A 22,545-nucleotide genomic window follows, 5' to 3' on the forward strand; every position below is an offset into this window, starting at 1 on the left:
GGTTAATGGACCCTGCCTAACGCTATCCCTGCTTCTGACGAAGCGGCAGCAACCTCTCCCTAAGCTCAGATCAGCAGCAGTAAGATGGCGGTCGGCGGGAACGCCCCTTTATAGCCCCTGTGACGCCGTGGACAGCAAGCCAATCACTGCAATGCCATTCTCTAAGATGGTGGGGATCAGGACCTATGTCATCACGCTGCCCACACTCTGCGTTTACCTTCATTGGCTGAGAAATGGCGCTTTTCGCGTCATTGAAACGCGACTTTGGCGCGAAAGTCGCGTACCGCATGGCCGACAACGCACAGGGGTCGGATCGGGTTTCATGAAACTCGACTTCGCCAAAAGTCGGCGACTTTTGAAAATGTTCGACTCGTTTCGCTCAACCCTAATGAGGACTCTTCAGTTACGGTTTTTTTTCTATACACGAGCGGCATATTCGCTTCTCATATGTCTTGGGAAGGCTTTTATCACAAAGTGCACACTTTATTCTTTTGTTTAGAGGTAACTTTCTTTCCCTGCATACATATACAGAAACACAGTGTTACTGACATGGTTTGCCTTACAAAGGCACTCACCCACCGGACTCTCAGTACCACAACAGGCTGTGGGTTTTCTGCTGGGATCGCTGATTCTACAGGATCTGCCATCTTGCAGGAGGCTGTTACCAGCTTCTGCTTGCCGCCTTGCAGTTTAAATATTGGTGGGCAGGAAGCGGTGTGTGCGTCCACCCCCCCCCGGGGAGTGCCAGCACACCGCTTTTCCGGCGTGTGGCGTCACTTCCGGTTCATAAACCGGAAGTTCTCCCATTCACTTGGCGCCAGCGTCGCGATGAGAATGCCTTTTCATCTCCTTCCCCGGCCCAGCCTCCGGCCAGGAGCGGACGCCGGGGAGTCCGCAGTGGGGAAGGATGCCCTTGCAGCTCCAGGTATGCGGGCGACGCACGCACGCCACCGCTCCCACCGCAGACCTCGGTTCGTGACCGGATAGCGAAGGGAGATCCCCTCCTCATGCAGCACCGCAGGTTCCCCGCAAGACCAGGAAACCAAACTGAGGAGAGAGGTGCCGCCCCCATCTTTTATCTCCTCTGCAGGTTTCCTGTTCTTGGGGGCGGGACCATCTCTCATGTACCGGTGCTGTCATGGGGAAGGGAAAATTCCCAGATTTCTCTAGGTTCGAAATCCATCCCAAGGATTCCAGGATCTCTAGAGTCCTTGTCACATCGGAGTTTAGACGGTAGATGGATGGAGCAACAATGTGGAAGTCATCCAGGTATGGTATAATGCAAATCCCCTGACGGCGAATAAAGATCAATGCCTCTGTCATGATTTTGATTAACACTCGAGGTGCTGATGAGATGCCCAACGGGAGGAAGTTGAACTTATAATGGCTGATTTGAGGACCTTGGAAAATTGCAAACCTGAGGAAATTCCGGCAGCACGGTGGCGCAGTGGTTAGCACAGCAGCCTTGCAGCGCTGGAGTCCTGGGTTCAAACCCCACCAAGGACAACATCTGCAAAGAGTTTGTATGTTCTCTCCGTGTTTGCGTGGGTTTCCTCCGGGCACTCCGGTTTCCTCCCACATTCCACAGACATACTGATAGGGAATATAGATTGTGAGCCCAATCGGGGACAGCGATGATAATGTGTGCAAACTAAAGCGCTGCGGAATATGTTAGCGCTATATAAAAATAAAGATTATTATAATAAAGATTATTATTATTTTTGATGGATGGTAACATGTTAATAGGCATCTCTCAAATCTATTGTAGCCATTACCCAAATGTGACAGATAAGGGGAATTCTCGACTTGATCGATTCCATCTTGAATCTCCTTTATATGATTAAATGATTCAGGGGCTTCAGGTCGATAATGATCCTGTGCTTTCCTGATGGTTTTTTGATTAGGAAAAGGCGAGAACAATGGCCCCTGCCCATCTCTTGCTGAGGTACTGGGGAAATCACACCGGCTTGGAGTAAATCCTGAAGACCCGATAGTAATGTGTCCCGGGGAAGGATGTTTTGTAATTAGGTGATCCTTAGGCACTGAGGGGGAGGACTCTCGAACTCTAGTTTTAATCCATCCTGGATGGTACGGAGCACCCACTGGTTTGAGGAGATGGTCCGCCATCGGTGGACGAAGCTCGAGAGTCGACCCCCGACAGACCGAGAGTAGTCACTGTTTGTCAGGGGTTTGCTGGTGTTGGGGGACAAGGATATTCCTGCCCTTCCCCCCTTTAGGATAAGGCTAGGTTCACACTGTGTTAATGGGTTAACGCTAACAGACTGCGTTGCACGGCGAAAATGTCGCAATTAACGCCATGCAACGGGTCCGTTAGCGCACCCATTGACAGCAATGCGATTTCTGCCTGTAGCGCATCGCTAGCGCATGCCATTTTCGGCACGCGCTAGCGATGTGCTGTTCTTTTGTGACGGACCTCGAACGCTGCTTGCAGCGTCCCGAGGTGCGTTCGAGGTCCGTCCCTCGCTAGCGCAGATCGGAGGGCAAATTTCCAACGGATGAGAGAGGATCTTGGTGCAATTAACTGGGACGATGTCCTGAGACACAAAAATACACAAAGAAAATGGGAGACGTTTATTAGCATCCTGGATAGGACCTGTGCACAGTATATACCGTATGGGAATAAACATACTAGAAATAGGAGGAAACCAATATGGCTAAATAGAGCTGTAAGGGGCGCAATAAGTGACAAAAAGAAAGCATTTAGAGAATTAAAGGAAGTAGGTAGTGAGGAGGCATTAAATAAATACAGAAAATTAAATAAATTCTGTAAAAAGCAAATCAAGGCAGCAAAGATTGAGACAGAGACTCATTGCCAGAGAGAGTAAAAATAATCCTAAAATAACTGTAACTACATAAATAGTAAGAAACTAAAAAATGATAGTGTTGGCCCCCTTAAAAATAGTCTGGGTGAGATGGTGGATGAGGATGAGGAAAAGGCCAATATGCTAAATGACTTTTTTTCATCAGTATTTACACAAGAAAATCCCATGGCAGACAAAATGACTAGTGATAAAAATTCCCAATTAAATGTCACCTGCTTAACCCAGCAGGAAGTACGGCGGCGTCTACAAATCACTAAAATTGACAAATCTCCGGGCCCGGATGGGATACACCCTCGAGTACTGCAGGAATTAAGTAGTCATTGATAGACCATTATTTTTAATCTTTAAAGACTCCATAATAACAGGGTCTGTGCCACAGGACTGGCGTATAGCAAATGTGGTGCCAATATTCAAAAAGGGAACAAAAACTGAACTAGGAAATTATAGGCCAGTAAGCTTAACCTCTACTGTGGGTAAAATTCTTGAGGGCATTCTAAGGGACGCTATACTGGAGTATCTGAAGAGAAATAACCTCATGACCCAGTATCAGCACGGGTTTACTAGGGACCGTTCATGTCAGACTAATTTGATCAGTTTCTATGAAGAGGTAAGTTCCGGATTGGACCAAGGGAACCCAGTGGATGTAGTGTATATGGACTTTTCAAAAGCTTTTGATACGGTGCCACACAAAAGGTTGATACATAAAATGAGAATAATGGGGATAGGGGAAAATATGTGCAAGTGGGTTGAGAGCTGGCTCAGGGATAGGAAACAAAGGGTGGTTATTAATGGAGCACACTCGGACTGGGTAGCGGTTAGCAGTGGGGTACCACAGGGGTCAGTATTGGGCCCTCTTTTTAACATATTTATTAATGACCTTGTAGGGGGCATTCAGAGTAGAATTTCAATATTTGCAGATGACACTAAACTCTGCAGGGTAATCAATACAGAGGAGGACAATTTTATATTACAGGATGATTTATGTAAACTAGAAGCTTGGGCTGATAAATGGCAAATGAGCTTTAATGGGGATAAATGTAAGGTCATGCACTTGGGTAGAAGTAATAAGATGTATAATTATGTGCTTAATTCTAAAACTCTGGGCAAAACCGTCAATGAAAAAGACCTGGGTGTATGGGTGGATGACAAACTCATATTCAGGGGCCAGTGTCAGGCAGCTGCTACAAAGGCAAATAAAATAATGGGATGCATTAAAAGAGGCATAGATGCTCATGAGGAGAATATAATTTTACCTTTATACAAGTCACTAGTTCGACCACACTTAGAATACTGTGCACAGTTCTGGTCTCCGGTGTATAAGAAAGACATAGCTGAACTGGAGCGGGTGCAGAGAAGAGCGACCAAGGTTATTAGAGGACTGGGGGGTCTGCAATACCAAGATAGGTTATTACACTTGGGGCTATTTAGTTTGGAAAAACGAAGACTAAGGGGTGATCTTATTTTAATGTATAAATATATGAGGGGACAGTACAAAGACCTTTCTGATGATCTTTTTAATCATAGACCTGAAACAGGGACAAGGGGGCATCCTCTGCATTTGGAGGAAAAAAGGTTTAAGCATAATAACAGACGCGGATTCTTTACTGTAAGAGCAGTGAGACTATGGAACTCTCTGCCGTATGATGTTGTAATGAGTGATTCATTACTTAAGTTTAAGAGGAGACTGGATACCTTTCTGGAAAAGTATAATGTTACAGGGTATATACACTAGATTCCTTGATAGGGCGTTGATCCAGGGAACTAGTCTGATTGCCGTATGTGGAGTCGGGAAGGAATTTTTTTCCCCAATGTGGAGCTTACTCTTTGCCACATGGGTTTTTTTTGCCTTCCTCTGGATCAACATGTTAGGTTAGGCTATGGGTTGAACTAGATGGACATATAGTCTTCCTTCAACCTTAATGACTATGTAACTATGTAACTATGAGATCTGCACTAGCGGGGACAGCGAACGCGGCCCCAAAATAAACATTGCGTTCGCGCAATCTGCTAGCGCTATGCGCTTAACGGATTGCCCTAACGCAATGTGAACCTAGCCTAACTCCAGCGGCCAGTTTTGCCTCTCCCTTTGAATTATCTTTGAGAAGTCTGATCTCTGGAGGAACAAAAAAAAAAAAAAATAAAAAAAAAAAAACACGTTCCTCACGCGGCGGGTGAGTGGGAGCAACGACTGTCACATACTCACCTGCTCCTGGTGCGGTCTCTGCATGTCCCATGGTCTCCGGCACCCGCAACTCTTCCTCTGTTCAGCGGTCACGTGGTACCGCTCATTCAAGTAATGAATATGGACCCCACTCCCATAGGGGTGGAGCCGCATATTCATTCCTGTAATGAGCGGTACCAGTGACCGCTGAACAGAGGAAGAAGCTGCCGGCTCCCGAAGACCATCTGTCCGGGAGAAGCTGCCAGGGACCATACCGGGAGCAGGTAAGTATTTCATATTCACCTTTCCCTGTTCCCCCAGCCCTCCGTCTTCCGCATCCTCTGCAGTGACTGTTCAGGTAAGAGGGTGCGATGATGTATTAGTGTGGGCGCCGACCTCTGCCTGAACAGTCACTGTGGAGAGACAGGATGCTGAGGAGCAGCGGGCAGCAACAAGTGGCATGTCTTTTTTTATTGCAGCAGCATTACATGTGGCATGTTTTTTATATGGAGCATCTTATGGGGCCATAATGAACTGTATGGAGCATTATATGTGGCACATTTTTATATGGACCATCTTCTGAGGCCATAATCAGCATTTGTGCAGCATTGTATGGGGCAAATGTCTCTATGGAACATCTTATGGGGCCCCATCATGAACTATATGGAGCATACTTTAATATGGAGCATCTTATGGGGATCATCATAAATTTTATGGAGCATTATATGGGGCGTATTTTGTATGGAGCATCTTATGGGGCCCATCATGAACTGTATGGAGCATTATATGGGGCTCCTAATTCAATATGGATATTCAAAAACACAAACTACTGATGTCTCAATTAATTTTACTTTTATTGGTATATTTTTATCTGCTGCATTTTCCACCCTAGGCTTATACTTGAGTCATTAAGTTTTCCCAGTTTTTTGTTGCAAAATTAGGGGTCTCGGCTTATACTCGAGTACCGTATATACTCGAATATAAGCCGACCCGAGTATAAGTTGAGACCCCGAATTTTGCCACAAAAAAATTGGGAAAACTTAATGACTCGAGTATAAGTCTAGGGTGGAAAATGCAGCATGCTCCATATTAAAATATGCCCCATGTAATGCTGCACAAATGTTATGACCCCATAAGATGCTCCATACAGACATTTGCCCCATATAATACTCCACAAATGCTCATTATGGCCCCATAAGATGCTCCACAGAGATATTTGCCCCATATAATGCTGCACATGGCCCCATACAGATATTTGCCCCATATAATGCTGCACATGGCCCCTGTGATGCAGTGACCCCTGTTATAGCTAGGGGGCACTGTATGTGCTCCCCAGGACATGCATGGAGGTGTAATGGGGATAGTGAGACAGTGTCCGGTATTGTGGTGAAAGGCCGGTATGTGTTGCAGAGGAGGAGGTCTTCTACGCTGTAAGCCTTCCTTGATATGGGGAGATGCTCCCTACAATGCAACCCGGAGTATTTGGTCTTTGGTGCACATAAGCACTAAGATGTTGTTTAGTGAATCTGGGTCTGGGTTGCGGGTAGCTATGAGAGATCGGAGGGTCTGCCTACCCACATACTCACCACTGGGTGACGGTGCCCACTGTACCCCTTTTTTCCTGCGGGAAGTACGGATGTTTGAGGACCTGCAGTGATGTCAGGATCACGTGTCCAGCCCATGTGATCCATACCTCACCTATGGGGTGTGGTTACAAGGTACATAATGTGACCAGGGTGTGGGTCACATGTTCCTGTATGCTCTCTGAGTGTGGACCTGAGTGGTTCTGTGCTGGAAGGTCCTGGAAGCCTAAGTGTTGGGAGTGTTGACTTCCTGGAGAGCACGTGATGGGACTCTGGTACTGGTGGCCTGGGGTGTTGGACGGTCCCAGCCGGGCGACGGACGTCCTGAAGATCACCCGGACAGGTCACCTGTGGTGAGGACCATGGACTGACGAGAAGTCAGCCTGTGGAGTAGAAGCTCCTACGAAGTAACCCCGGGTATGGGGAAAGGACTATGTGCCTTAATGAAGGTCAGTTACTGAACTGTGCGGCATACAGTCACCCAGGACAAAGTAAGGTCCTGCAGGTTTACTGCTTCAAAGCTGTATACCGTGAAGTGCTAAGTATTATGTGAGGTCTGTGATGTGGAACATGGCCTTCCGTGGTTTATGCCGAGTGGATAATAAACCACATGGACTAGTTATGTGAAAAAAACATGCCTGTATCTTTATCCTGCTGCCAAACGAGTATTCTCCTACCCGTTAGTGAGTGCAATCTCACACCCCATATAATGCTGCACATGGCCCCATACAGATATTTGCCCCATATAATACTGCACATGGCCTCATAAGATGCTCTATAAAGACATTTGCCCCATATGCTGTTGCTGTGATTAAAAAAAATAAAATAAGAAAAAATGAACACACCTCTCAGGCCCCTGGCACTTGCTATATTTACCGGTCCACATTCCACCGACGGTCGCTGCTGTGTCTTCCCTGTCCTATGCACTGACATTCAGGCAGAGGGCGGCGCACACACTAATCACGTCACAGCGCCCTCTGACCTGAGCATCACTGCAGAGGACGGGGAAGACGCAGCAGCAGCCGTCGGTGGAACGGGGAGCAGGTGAATATCGCGCACTGCGTTATACTCACTTGCTCCTGGCTCGGTGCAGTCCCTGGTTCTCCGGGCACTGACAGCTTCTTCCTGTATTGAGCGGTCACATGGTGCCGCTCATTACAGTAATGAATATGTGGCTCCACCCCTATGGGAGTCCATATTCATTACTGTAATGAGCGGTACCATGTGACCGCTCACTACAGGAAGAAGCTGTCGGCTCTGAAGAACCAGGGACGTGCAGGGACCACGCCAGGAGCAGGTGAGTATTACACAGCTGCCGCTCACCCTCCCCTGCCGACCCCTGGGTATGACTCGAGTATAAGCAGAGAGGGGCAATTTCAGCCTAAGAAAATGGGCAGAAATTCTCGGCTTATCCTAGAGTATATACAGTAATTAATTCCTGTATGTCATCTGAGGAGAAATAATATTTTTTAGTATCATCTTTCCGGGTGGAAGTGGAGCCCTCATTCTACCATATATCCTCTGAGTCTGAAGTATGTAATTCGCCAGAATCTGAATCAGACCGCACAGCTGCTAATTTCCTCTTTTTTGGAGGAGGGGGCTGTGGTAAGGTCTGGGAAAGGGCCGATACCGAGGACTGGACCTCCTGTTTAATGAGGGACTTGATACTTTCAAACAGGGAGGATTGTTCGGTACAAAACACCCCAACAGTGCAGGATTGGCAAAGCTTCTTCTTGTAGGAGGAAGGAAGCCTGGTAGCACATAAACCACACTTGCGGCTGGATGCTTTATCCTTCTTAGGGGCAGAAAGAGAGAAGGGGGCTAAGCCTATTATGCCACCTAGAAGAAAGGGACCTTCATCCACTACTTACAGCAGGAGGGAGGACGCTGGGCTGAGTAGAGAGGGGGATTTTGTCGCCGTCCATGGTCTGTCTGTGTTTCTGTGTGACTGTGGACGGACAGTGGGCCTTACCTGGTGGCATCCCCTAACCAGGATTAAATAATCACGGTCTCAGCATCCTCTGTCCTGTGCTCCTCCACTCCCAGGTCGGCAGGTGGTGCGGGGGGACCCAACCAGGAACGCCTGATGTGGCAGCGGATTCCGTATAACTAGGGGTGATGCCTGGCACGCGTGCGTTACACGCTGTAACGCACCGGAAGTTCGGGATCCCATCACTTCTGGTGCGCGCTATCACAGAGTCCGCGCCAAATAGGAGAGGAGGAAGCCGGGGAGTTAGAAAGGACACCAGCCGCACGTCGCCGCCCCGCTTCACCCCCGAAGGGGGCGTGGGAAAAGAGGGTCCTGAGTCCGATGTCGACATGGAGATGGGAGCAGCTTAATGAGGGAGGAGAGCGGAGCCCCCGACACCGGCTATAGGTAAGCAAAACTGGGTACTCCGATCACCGGCCACGGCAGCACCACAGCAGGACCTCTTCATACCCCATAGGGGACAGGAAAAACACTGGTGGTTGCAGGAAGGGGAAGGTATTTAACCTCTTTGTGTTTCCTGTCCCCCATTAGGGCGGGGAGACATTCTCCAATGCTGCCGTTGTGGAAGGTGACTGGAGAAAGTAAAGGTATCAGCTCTTAAATCTTTCTTTGACCAGAACCTGGCTAGTCATCGCTGAATAAAGAGTTTCATGACCTCATCAGCTAGAATCAGACATCGGCTTCGTAGCTGAATTCCCCCCTGGGATTTAAATCTGGTGCTTAACAGTTTAACTAAATATGCATTTGAACCCTTGTTATACATAAGTTTAAAAAACCTTACCCTTAAAACAGTCTTTCTAGTAGCAATTACTACAGCTAGACGTGTAGGGGAGCTGCAGGCCCTATCAGTACAGGAGCCCTACTTAACAGTTACTGCTGATAGCATTATTCTTCGATTTGATCCCTCCTTTATGCCTAGTCTCGGACTTTCATAGAGGTCAGGATATTGTGCTACCCTCACTCTGCCCAGATCCTTCCAATACCAAAGAAGAAGCCTTTCACACCCTTGATGTTCGCAGGGTGGTTCTCTACTACCTCCAACAAACCTAGAACTGGAGGAATGAAATGTATTCATTCAGCCCTAAGAACGAAAAAAGGGCAAGAAGGCGGCTAAGAATACGATCGCCAATTGGATCAAACAAGCTATCTCTTCCTGCATCACTGAAGGCGGATTCCACATGTTCAGTAGCAGCATCGTGGGCAAAGAGAGGGGACGCATCTACTGAGCAGATGTGCAGAACAGGGATTAATAGGGATTTAATATTAGGCAGACGAGTTCTACAGGCTGCAGTCCCTCCCTAAGAAATTAGTTGTTAGCATTAGGCTATGTGCACACGTTGCGGATTCGTGTGCGGAATTTAAAAAAAAAAAAAAAAAAAAACTGCAGGTAAAACAGTGCGTTTTAGGCTACTTTCACACTAGCGTCGGGCTCGGCCCGTCGCAGTGCATCGGGCTGAGGTTACCGCCGCGCGCAGTGAATGCGCCGCACAACGGGGGCAGCGGATGCATTTTTCCAGCGCATCCGCTGTCCCATTGTGAGGTGCGGGGAGGTGGGGGAGGAGTTCCGGCCACGCATGCGCGGTCGGAAATGGTGGACTGTAGGAAGCAAAAAAACGTTACATGTAACGTTTTTTGCTCCCGGCGATCCGCCACAACACGGCGCAACCGTCACATGACGGTTGCGACGTGTGTCAATGCGTCGCTAATGTTAGTCCATGGGGCAAAAACGCATCCTGCAGACAACTTTGCAGGATGCGTTTTTTCCCATAAACGACGCATTGCGACGTATTGAAAAAAAACGCTAGTGTGAAAGTACCTTTACCTGCGGATTTCCAGCGTTTTTTGTGTGGATTTAACCTGCGTTTTACCACCTGCGGATTCCTATACAGGAGCAGGTGTAAAATGCTGCGGAACCCGCACAAAGAATTGATACGCTGCAGAAAATACATTGCAGTGTTTCCGCGCGGTATTTTCTGCACCATGGGCACTGCAGATTTGGTTTTCAATAGGTTTACATGGTACTGTACACCTGATGGAAAACTGCTGTGAATCCGCAGCGGCCAATCCGCAACGTGTGCACATACCCTCACTCCGATGCTGCTGTCGTGGAAGGTGACTAGAGAAAGTAGAATTAGTCTTACTGGTAATTCGGTTTCTAGGAACCTTCCACAACAGCACTAATTTCCCTCCCTATCGGATTATTCTTATTGGAGGATTCCTGCACTTTGGTGGTAACTATTCATGCTAGTGTGTCCAGAAAAAAAACACTGGTGGTTGCAGGAATGGGAGGGGTATTTAACCTCTGTTTCCTGTCCCCCATTAGGGCAAGGAGACCACCTCCGATGCTACTGTCGTGTTAGGTTCCTAGAAAACGAATTACCGGTAAGACTAATTTTCTATGTTTATTTTTTGTGTGTCTCAAAATTATATACGGTACTTGTTAACATATTTCATGTTTGGAAGACTATTTTTCTACATATAGGATTTCTCATTGCATCACGGTCCTCAGTGTTACTTCTTAGGGCATTTTTCTGCTCTTCAGGTTCCCTTTAGGAATAAACCATATTTAGCAAATGATCATAACGAGAACAAAAATTACCTTGCATTGTGAGTTTCTCCAAATATCTCCTCCAATCTGTCAATAAAGTGAACAAACTGTGATAAACCTTTAATGTGTTTTCTTAATGGATCAGCTTCAGATGGAGCATAACCCTTTCCACCAAGCTCCACTGCTCTAATGAACGAGGTTGCCACCTATAATAATGAAATAAACAAATTGCTGATTGTATATGTGACAGAACACCAGACAGAACACCAGAATGTAAGATGTAGTTTATAACTAACTGTCAAATCAGAAGCAGTCGCACTTTTCCCAAGGAGGATCCATTCGGTCTCCTGGCCTGTATTTTAGCAGATGCTTGTATTTACCCATAAAAACAACAGTTCTGGAGCTTTTCTCAACTTTCAGTTGTGCCTTTCCTTTATTATTACTACTGTTAATTGAGGAATAAGAATACTATCTGGTGTTACCAGTTGGGTGCCTGTCCCCATGCAGTTCAACATTGCCTTATTAATGCTACCAAATAGCTAAGAGAGGCTCCTATATTGTCATTTACTGGAAATAAACATGTCAGGAGAGCAACAGCTTTATAACAAATGCAAGCATAGAGTACTTACCAAAAATAAGGCCATCTGCTTGTTCTTCGATGCACGTTTAAGATCTGTGAAAGCTTCTCTACCAAGTCCTCTCTCTGGGCAGTTAATGACTTGAGCTAGGGCAAGATCATTCTTAGAATTTACCAAAAGGCTTAAATAGGAATAAAATATTTTTTTGACAACTTCCTTCACCTGCAAACCAAAATGATTTTTATTTTTTAATACATGAACAGAAAAAAATATATCTTCGTCCCTCCATTCCCAGAATAATTTCAAATTACCTTAACAAAATCCATGTTTTTACATGGCGTAGAGAAAGGCACAGGACAGTGGTCTGCACCTTCTGACTGATGACCAAAGAGAAAGTTCTGTAACTGTTCCTGTGGAAGACAGTCAGATAACTATAACCAAGGCCAGATTTATAACCGTACATCTGAAGTCTGTTTATTTACTCACAGAAGTAAGGTTTAGGTCTGTAGAAGAGGCCGGTTTGGAAAGAGCTGCGTATAAGTCAATAAGATCTAGCGAATTGCTGTTTTTCAAAAGCTGGTCATACATTTTCCTGATTGAATCATAATTCTTCAGGGCTGGACTTCCTTTATCAATCAGTTCAAGTTTATCGTTTACCAAGTGCTTCCATGTAAGCAGGACATCACTGAGGTAAGCTGTATATCCATCGCCATTCTAGAAGGTGAAAAATTAGGGCATAAGAAGCACAAAATAGAAACACAGTCAAACCACCTTTTAACAATGCTTGGATTTAGTAAATTATGACTGGCCCTTTAAATCTCTCTGATGTCTCACTGTTTTGACAGCTATAGGAGATTTCCTGCTTCTGAGGTGGAAGATACCACTGTGTTGGGGGGGGGGGGGGGGGGCGCTTGGATGTAGAGAGGTTGTTGTTGGCACATGGGAGAGTGCAGCATGAAAGCACAGGGGAAATTTATGCTGCCGTCCCTTCATGCCGAGTATTATTTTGAAAAGGCAATGCAAGAGGGATTCTGGTGTACAACGGAGCAGGAAAAAGCTAGAAAGAGCAAATGAGATACATGCCATTAGTGTCCCCTGATATTGTCTGTCCGCACACACTCTAGTGAGACCCAGACTGTAAAGTTTTACCTTTACAGGGACTATTTCTTTTGCTTATTAAACATTATGATGCAGTCATGTCCTCCTCTTACAGATTAGCCCTTTAGAAGCAGATGTATCATCCTCCTATTACTAGCATAAAATGAAGGGGCAGCATATTACATAGCTGACAAATATTTTATTTTTTTACATGAAGTGGAGTTTAGATTACTGGCAGTAAGTTAGTTTTGTTCAATAGCCATTTTAAAGAAACTTTCCCCATCAATTTTTATCCTCTTAATATATGGCAATCATATTGTGTCGCACTGTGTACTTATATTTCTCATTCTGCCTTTTTACCAGCTAATTCTTGTGTTTTCCATTAGGGTCTATAACATCACGTGATTAAAAACTGACTAGCTGAATCCTTCCAAGCTCTATGTAGAAACAGGAGGTCTCTTATCCCTGTATGAGACATAAGTCACTGCAAAAGTCTGTCAGGGGGAGGAACAGAGCATCGGAGTCTGGAGTTAGAATCATAGAATGGTAGATATGAGATACGGCCACCACTTTTCAGGTTTGATATTCCTCATTCTACAATGCTATATATTTGCCCCCAACCTGACCTGCAAGACAATAAAGAGACCTTTATTATACTAACTTGTGGTGTGGTCCAGTCCGAGTGGTGTGTCTGGTATTGGTCCTGCGCCTCCCTTCTTGCGATGCTATCCTCCTGCTTGCTTCTTATGGATGCTACGTCCCTACGTCATCCACACCATGTTCTACGGCACCGCGCTCCTCCGCAGGCGAACTTATCTGCCCTGACTAGGACAGAGTAAAATACCACAGTACACATGTGCCCGGGCTCTTTGACCTATCCCAGCTTCTGCACACTGCAGCTCTTTCCTCTGCTCTCGTTAGGTCCACTGTTTAGATGACGCCAGGATGCATCATCCACACTTAAGCAAGCAAGAGGGCTGCATCAAAAGAATAAGGGAGGTGCCGGACCGCCATGGAAGGGAGTTTAATAAAAAGGCCTTATTCTTGTTGGTCGGATTGGGGTTTATCTACAGCATCTTAGAACGCAGTATATCGGGCCTGAAAGGTGGCGGCCGTCTCTCACATTGATCAAACCTGGTGACACGTTTGCTTTAAAGAGAATAAAAACTGATGGAAGTGCTTCTTTGATTTATTGCCCGTGGGTATGCATTGATGAGTCAAATTAAAAGCAATTTTTGTGATCCCTTCCAGAGAATTTAAACAGTCAAGATCTGAGCGCACGTTTCTATTTATCATTCAGATGCTGTGTAGAATCTAACATTCCCCCCAATCCACCCCAATTTTCTACAGGTGGTATCCTTCAGATAAGATCAGAAGATTTGATCTCACCCTGGTATACAAGTAAAACCTGCATCCTTGTAATAATGAAGCAAATCATCTGCTTTGTGAATGGTATTTTCTGAAGTCTTAAAATTGCATCTACTTTATTATTTGTTTTTTTTTTTTTTAAACACTGAATATTGAATATTTTTAAACTAAAATCTGCAATAACAGCCATATTCATTGCATGTGGTCTTAAACTGCAGCTTCCATTTAATCCTTAACAGATAGATGTCCACAGCATATCCTATAATCCACTGCACATATTCGTGAATAGCCAACGCTGGCACAGTGCGTTCATACTTATCTGCCATCTGATGAAATTCGTGCTAATGCTGAACTGTAAGGCTTGGAGACTGACCTGGTATTTTTCCACAGCTTTTGCACTTAAATGCTTATTTAAGACCTCTGTGCTGTGCTCGAGGCCAGATTCTACACCCTGCCAATGCACTGGGAGTCTTCCAGGAGGTCTGGCATGGTAATAATGGTGGTGCCAAGCCTGACAGATTATCAGAATTTTACAGTATATATTACGCACACACCATCGTTATAGCTTTTTTTTTTTTTTTTTTTTTAGACTAATAACCCTTTGATGAAAGGAGGTCATCTTTTTCAGATTTTTTTTTTTATTTCTGTGATGGCAAACAAACTAAAACAAATTGGATACTTGGAAAACCAAATGTACTGATCTAAGGACAAATGGTTTTACCGTATCAGAAGAGTTTATCTTGGTTCAATGGAATATTTGAAGTCCAAATAAACCGTCCAGATAAGGGCGACAGCACTTTCTATTATTCCTAATAGCAACCACAGGCTTTGTGGACAGTGAGCGGTGATGTGCTCATGTGTAAACGCCAGCTGGATCATACACAAGGGGGAAAAAGTTCAGAAAGTCCAATGTTAATTCAGCCGTGGACATTAGAAAGATCGCATTTCACAAGCTTTCCTCAATAAAACAAGAATCTAGCTAGGCAACTGTGACTCGCTATATTGTCTGTTGGATGCTCACAAGAAAGGAAAAGGGAAACACCACCTTATATCTTTCAGCAGATATGGTTTTTCATGGAAGCCAGGTTGGCATGACATGTACCCGATCATCAAGCAAATGGCATTCATGTGGCCACCTACTCACCCAGGGAATACAGGGGTGATACACCATCACAATTTTAAATCCGAAAGAAAGAAAGGTGTACACAAGAACCAATAATTAAAAAAAAAAAAAGTACATTTTATTTTACCAAAAAACAACAAAGAAAAAAAGTTATTAATAAGTGGGAAACCAAAAAAAATGGCACCGCACCAACTACCCACCACACATTAAACAAAGGTTGTACCCAAGAACTGATGGGAGAGCATACTTCACAAGGTAATACATACAAGAAAAAAAAAATCCTAGTGGGGGAAAAAAACAAAAAAAAAAACAAACAAACACATTCTCCTGAAGGAGTGTGAAGAGCTATAGAAGGAGGTCAAGATGGTATGAACATTACCTCTGGTGGGTGATGGTGCCTGCCCCTACACACCTTTCGGCTATTGCCTTCTTCTGACCCCCAGAAGTTGTCCTCGAGTCTCAAATCGATGAGCACTTGCTATTTATTACTATGATCAGACTGCAGCAGCCACAATGTCATCACGACCATGCTCAGATCAGAGTTATTAACAGAAAGTGCTCATCTTGTCCTAATACCATGGCTTCGGCAAGGACTTCATTGGGCAGAGTACACAGAACTGGGTGAGATCATCGCTGGTGCCTGGGCAATGATGGCGTTCACCAGTAGTGAGTGAGCTGGGCACGGCTCAGATCACAAATATAAGAGGTAAATTGGTGCTGGGCACTAGAGTACAGTCTACAATAAGTTGCTCCATTACTCCTAAAGAAACATGAAAAAGCTAGATTAAAGGTTTGCAAATGTACACAGGAACAAAGACCTTTTTGGAGCCATGTCCTGTGGTCTGATGAAACTAAAATTGAACTTTTTGGGCATAATGACCATCGTTACGTTTGGAGGAAAAAGGGAGAAGCTTGGAAGCCCAAGGCCATGTTCACACCATCCTTTTTTTCACGCGGAATTGCCGCGATTTTCCCGCTGCGGGTCCGCAGCTGTTTTCCATGCAGGGTACATTACATTGTACCCTATGGAAAACAGGAACTGCTGTGCCCACAATGCGGAAAATAAAAAAAAAAGCCGCGCTGAATAGCTGCGGGAAAAAAGTACCATGTCACTTCTTTTTTCGGAGCCGCAGCGGTTCTGCACCCATTGACCTCCATTGTGAGGTCAAACCCGCAGTAAAACCCGCAGATGAAAAAAAATATCTGCGGGTTTTACTGCGGTTTGTGGTGCAGAACCGCTGCAGCAGGAAGTGCGGGGAAGCGGGCGGAAGTGCGTGGGCGGAGTGTGGCTGCCCCCCCGTGCTCCGATCCCGCCCCCCCGTGCTCCAATCCCACCGCCCCGTGCTCCGATGCCCCCCCCCCAGTGCTCCGATGCCCCCCCGTGCCCTAATCTCCCCCCCTTATACTTACCCGGCGTCCCGGTGTCCGTCCGGCCGTCTTCTCCCTGGGCGCCGCCATCTTGCAAAATGGTGGGCGCATGCGCAGTGCGCCCACCGAATCTGCCGGCCGGCAGATTCGTTCCAAAGTGCATTTTGATCACTGAGATATAACCTCTCAGTGATCAAAATAAAAATAAAAAAAATAGTAAATGACACCCCCCCCCCCCCCTTTGTCACCCCCATAGGTAGGGACAATAAAAAAAAAATTAAGAATTTTTTTTTTTTTTCCACTAAGGTTAGAATAGGGTTAGGGGTAGGGTATTTTCAGCCATTTTAACCCTAAAAAACTTCCTAGAAAACACACAGACTCTGCATAGAAAACTGCATAAAAAAGGCATCAAAAAAGGCATCAAAAAAGGCATCAAAAAAAGGACCTGCGTTTTCTGCCAAGAGCTGCAGTTTTTTAAAAACAGTCCTGAAAAAAAAAAAAAAGGATGGAAATCAGGAACGTGTGAACATACCCTAAGAACACCATCCCAACTGTGAAATACAGCGGTGGCAGCATCATGTTGTAGGGTTGTATTGCTGCAGGAGGGACTGGTGGACTTCACAAAATAGATGGCATCATGAGAAAAGAAGATTATGTGGCAATACTGAAACAACATCTGAAGACATCAGCCAGGAAGTTAAAGCTTGGGCGGAAATGAGTCTTCCAAATGGACAATGATCCGAAGCATGCTGCCAAAACGGTAACAAAGTCCGTATTTTGGAGTGGCCATCACAAAGCCCTGATCTCAATCCTATTGAAAATTTATGGGCAAAGCTGAAAACGCAGCGAGCAAGGCGACCTACAAACATGGATCAGTTACACAGTTGTGTCATGAGGAACCATAGTTCCGACCAACTATTGTGAGAAGCTTGTGGCAGGATATCACAAATGTTTGACTCAAGTCATTCGGTTTAAGGGCAATGGTACCAAATACTAATGAAATGTATGTAAACTTTTGACTTTACCGTAAGTAATGAAAATTCCTTAAAACATTATCTCATTATTCTGGCATTTGGCAAATATTAACTGACCTAAAAATGAAAAGGTTTATTCTGATTTCATGTCAGATATTGAGAAAACCATGCATGTGTCTTCTTCATCTTGGGATTGCCATGGTAACCATCAGGCCCTGGCAGGGTGCCTACTGACAGCTAGAGCCAATGGAGTAAATTATCTACGTCGCTGTTGCTATTGTCAGGAGCATCTAGGAGATTAAAAGTCCCTGATCAGTAATAAAACATATTGTGACAGTTGCAGGAGAGTGTACAGTATAACACCCTGCTGGTCTACGTGACAGCCAGCTCTGAGCGTCTGACATCACCAGAGATCAGAGCCAGAATAGCAGACTAATTGGTCTGTCACCGGGTGGGACAAAAGCAAAGCGGTCCTTGGCCAGCTAGCTGCATGTCTCCAGTCTAGGAGACAGCGAGTCACTGCAGTAACCGTTTAAATGGAGTAAACAATATTAGCAAATACCGCCAATAACAACTGTAGCTTGCTTTTTTGATTCGCTATGCGTGATGAGTGAGCGTGCTCGGATAAGGTGTTAGTTGAGCACGCACGTGTGCTAATAGTATTCGAGCACGCCGAAGATCCTCTATGTTTGAGTTGACGCTGCTGTATGTCTCACAGCTGTACAACAGCCCCAACACATGCAGGGATTACCTAACAAACAATCCCTGAATGTTGTGGCTGTCAAACGCAGGTGAGACATGCAACAGCGTCAACTCAAACATAGTATTCGAGCACGCCGAAGATCCTCTATTAGCACACGAGCGTGCTCAACTAACACCTTATCTGAGCACGCTCACTCATCACTATTTGCTAGGTCTCTTTCCGCATGTGCAGGCATTGCAGAATCTTAGGTATCAATGGTTACAACCACTAGCAACTAGCAAACTAACTCACTGTATCAGTGGTTGTAACCATGAATACCCAAGGTCCTGCAATGCCTGCACATGAGGAACGAGACATAGCGAATCAGAAAAACGATACTACATTTCTAATTGGAGACTACTACTACTGCTACATATTGGGATAGGACCTTGGAGAATACCCCTTAAAGGGAAGGTGCCACCAGTTTTCTTGCATTTTGTTTTTTTTGTGAAATTAAGCTTAAAATAGTAATTAAAATGTATTAATGCACTGTTTGCAAACATTTCTATATGAAAAATTTTATATATATTTTTCTACAAATATACATATTTACCACTAGGGGGAGCATTTTCCGTTTTAGAACTCAAGCAGCTATAGTAAGATTTAGCAGCTCTGCCCCAGGGATATTAGACCACCCAAAAGGGGAGGGAAATGGTGATGTCAGCAGTTACTGCCCCAATTTTGCTTGTAACAGTAAGAATGAAGAGGAGCATCACAGGGCAGCACCATTTTGTGTGTGACTGCCCTGTGACCTGCTATCACCTATCACCAGCAGTTACTGCATCAGAGGCACAGCTTGTTTACAGAGGAACAGAACACAGTGGGCTCAGCAGCATTTTTTGTGAATAACATTCTTGCCATCCCCCTTCCCCCACCTTAATCCCTGTCCTGTCAGCTGCCCTGCTCTCTCTCTCTCTCCAGGCTGTGAGTGCAGCTTACCAGAGATCACAGGGACTGTGTGTGAGGGGGAGGCAGAGACACAGCAGGAGAAGCACACAGGGCAGCTTGTGAGGAGCAGAGGACTTGCCTGCTTGGAGTACACAGGAGCAATGAGGGCTTCTTCTGTCCTGCGATAGAGAGCACAGGGCTATAATAAAATGGCAGCTAGTCACACCTACAGCAGTGAGTTGTGCAGCCCACAGAGGCGTGCCCAGCTCACTGCTAATGCTGCTGCAATGTTACAGATAGGAGATAATAGACCCAGCGCTGACCCTATGTCCATGGGGTGCCGTAATCTGACACTGATAGTGCCCTGCTACTGCTGCAAAACCAAGATGTCAGCCCCCAGTGCATTCTTTAAGCTCATATAACACATGAAATCTGTTTCACATGCATTTCAAACTTGCTTATAGCAGCATGTTATGCTACATTACAGTGATTTATTAATGACCTACAAACGCGGTACCTTCCCTTTAAGCTAGTCATGTACATTGGGAATGTGGCGCATTCCACCGTGCAGGAATTTGTGTTAAGGGGTTAAAAGGGCTTGACTAAGGAAGGACAAACACCTAGAAACAATTATTTGCAAATGGAATTTCTGGCTTGCATTCTTATCCCAAGATACATGGCAAGGCAATTTAAAGCGACAAGATTGACTTTTAGGATTGCTACATCCATTATGTGGCACTAGAGTTCCAATCCTCTCTCTCTCTCTGAAGGTATCATTTGCATGAGAAAAAAAAAAAAAAAAAAAGTCCAGATGTGTAGCCCAGTGGATCACATCATTACAAGACATTGCTAGATGCTGGCTGGCCAGATTTGAAGCAGGCTCAGGCCTACACCATGTCCATTCTTTCCACTGTTTTCACCAATTAAAATGAAGGGGGGGGGGGGGGGGGATGTACATATCTTAGGGTGGTTTCACATTTGCGGTTTTTTTTTTGCGTTTTTGCGGTAAAAACGCATGCGTTTTTTTCGCGGTAAAAAACCCCATTGATGTCTATGTAAACTCTAACACAAACTCTAACACAAACTCTAACACAAACTCTAACACAAACTCTAACACAAACTCTAACACAAACTCTAACACAAACTCTAACACAAACTCTAACACAAACTCTAACACAAACTCTAACACAAACTCTAACACAAACTCTAACACAAACTCTAACACAAACTCTAACACAAACTCTAACACAAACTCTAACACAAACTCTAACACAAACTCTAACACAAACTCTAACACAAACTCTAACACAAACTCTAACACAAACTCTAACACAAACTCTAACACAAACTCTAACACAAACTCTAACACAAACTCTAACACAAACTCTAACACAAACTCTAACACAAACTCTAACACAAACTCTAACACAAACTCTAACACAAACTCTAACACAAACTCTAACACAAACTCTAACACAAACTCTAACACAAACTCTAACACAAACTCTAACACAAACTCTAACACAAACTCTAACACAAACTCTAACACAAACTCTAACACAAACTCTAACACAAACTCTAACACAAACTCTAACACAAACTCTAACACAAACTCTAACACAAACTCTAACACAAACTCTAACACAAACTCTAACACAAACTCTAACACAAACTCTAACACAAACTCTAACACAAACTCTAACACAAACTCTAACACAAACTCTAACACAAACGCTAACACAAACGCTAACACAAACTCTAACACAAACTCTAACACAAACTCTAACACAAACTCTAACACAAACTCTAACACAAACTCTAACACAAACTCTAACACAAACTCTAACACAAACTCTAACACAAACTCTAACACAAACTCTAACACAAACTCTAACACAAACTCTAACACAAACTCTAACACAAACTCTAACACAAACTCTAACACAAACTCTAACACAAACTCTAACACAAACTCTAACACAAACTCTAACACAAACTCTAACACAAACTCTAACACAAACTCTAACACAAACTCTAACACAAACTCTAACACAAACTCTAACACAAACTCTAACACAAACTCTAACACAAACTCTAACACAAACTCTAACACAAACTCTAACACAAACTCTAACACAAACTCTAACACAAACTCTAACACAAACTCTAACACAAACTCTAACACAAACTCTAACACAAACTCTAACACAAACTCTAACACAAACTCTAACACAAACTCTAACACAAACTCTAACACAAACTCTAACACAAACTCTAACACAAACTCTAACACAAACTCTAACACAAACTCTAACACAAACTCTAACACAAACTCTAACACAAACTCTAACACAAACTCTAACACAAACTCTAACACAAACTCTAACACAAACTCTAACACAAACTCTAACACAAACTCTAACACAAACTCTAACACAAACTCTAACACAAACTCTAACACAAACTCTAACACAAACTCTAACACAAACTCTAACACAAACTCTAACACAAACTCTAACACAAACTCTAACACAAACTCTAACACAAACTCTAACACAAACTCTAACACAAACTCTAACACAAACTCTAACACAAACTCTAACACAAACTCTAACACAAACTCTAACACAAACTCTAACACAAACTCTAACACAAACTCTAACACAAACTCTAACACAAACTCTAACACAAACTCTAACACAAACTCTAACACAAACTCTAACACAAACTCTAACACAAACTCTAACACAAACTCTAACACAAACTCTAACACAAACTCTAACACAAACTCTAACACAAACTCTAACACAAACTCTAACACAAACTCTAACACAAACTCTAACACAAACTCTAACACAAACTCTAACACAAACTCTAACACAAACTCTAACACAAACTCTAACACAAACTCTAACACAAACTCTAACACAAACTCTAACACAAACTCTAACACAAACTCACACAAACTAACACAAACTAACACAAACTAACACAAACTAACACAAACTCTAACACAAGCTAACACAAACTCTAACACAAACTAACACAAACTCTAACACAAACTGTAACCCTAGCCCTAACCCTAGGGATCCTAACCCTAACCCTTAGGGTTAGGATCCCTTAGGGTTACGGTTAGAGTTAGGGTTTGTGTTAGGGTTAGGATCCCTAGGGTTAGGGTTTATGTTAGGGTTATGATCCCTAGGGTTAGGGTTTGTGTTAGGGTTAGAGTTTGTGTTAGGGTTAGTATCCCTAGGGTAACTAGGGATCCTAACCCTAACCAT

At 44.2% G+C, this 22,545-nt stretch overlaps 1 protein-coding gene across 3 annotated transcripts in view; it reads right to left on the bottom strand.

The window, feature by feature from the left end:
• PARPBP (PARP1 binding protein) overlaps positions 1–22,545 on the bottom strand; it is a 76,284-nt gene that overhangs the window by 48,693 nt on the left and 5,046 nt on the right. For all 3 annotated transcript variants that reach the window (XM_069764269.1, XM_069764267.1, XM_069764268.1), the window contains exons 3-6: positions 12,190–12,417; positions 12,015–12,113; positions 11,755–11,925; positions 11,177–11,331 (exon numbers count right to left, since the gene is read on the bottom strand). In XM_069764269.1, coding sequence (XP_069620370.1) covers positions 11,177–11,331; positions 11,755–11,925; positions 12,015–12,113; positions 12,190–12,417 — 653 coding nt within the window. The remainder of the gene's footprint in view (positions 1–11,176; positions 11,332–11,754; positions 11,926–12,014; positions 12,114–12,189; positions 12,418–22,545) is intronic.

The sequence above is a fragment of the Ranitomeya imitator genome, chromosome 4 (genome assembly GCF_032444005.1).
Source record: "Ranitomeya imitator isolate aRanImi1 chromosome 4, aRanImi1.pri, whole genome shotgun sequence".
In the NCBI taxonomy this organism is placed as follows: domain Eukaryota; kingdom Metazoa; phylum Chordata; class Amphibia; order Anura; family Dendrobatidae; genus Ranitomeya; species Ranitomeya imitator.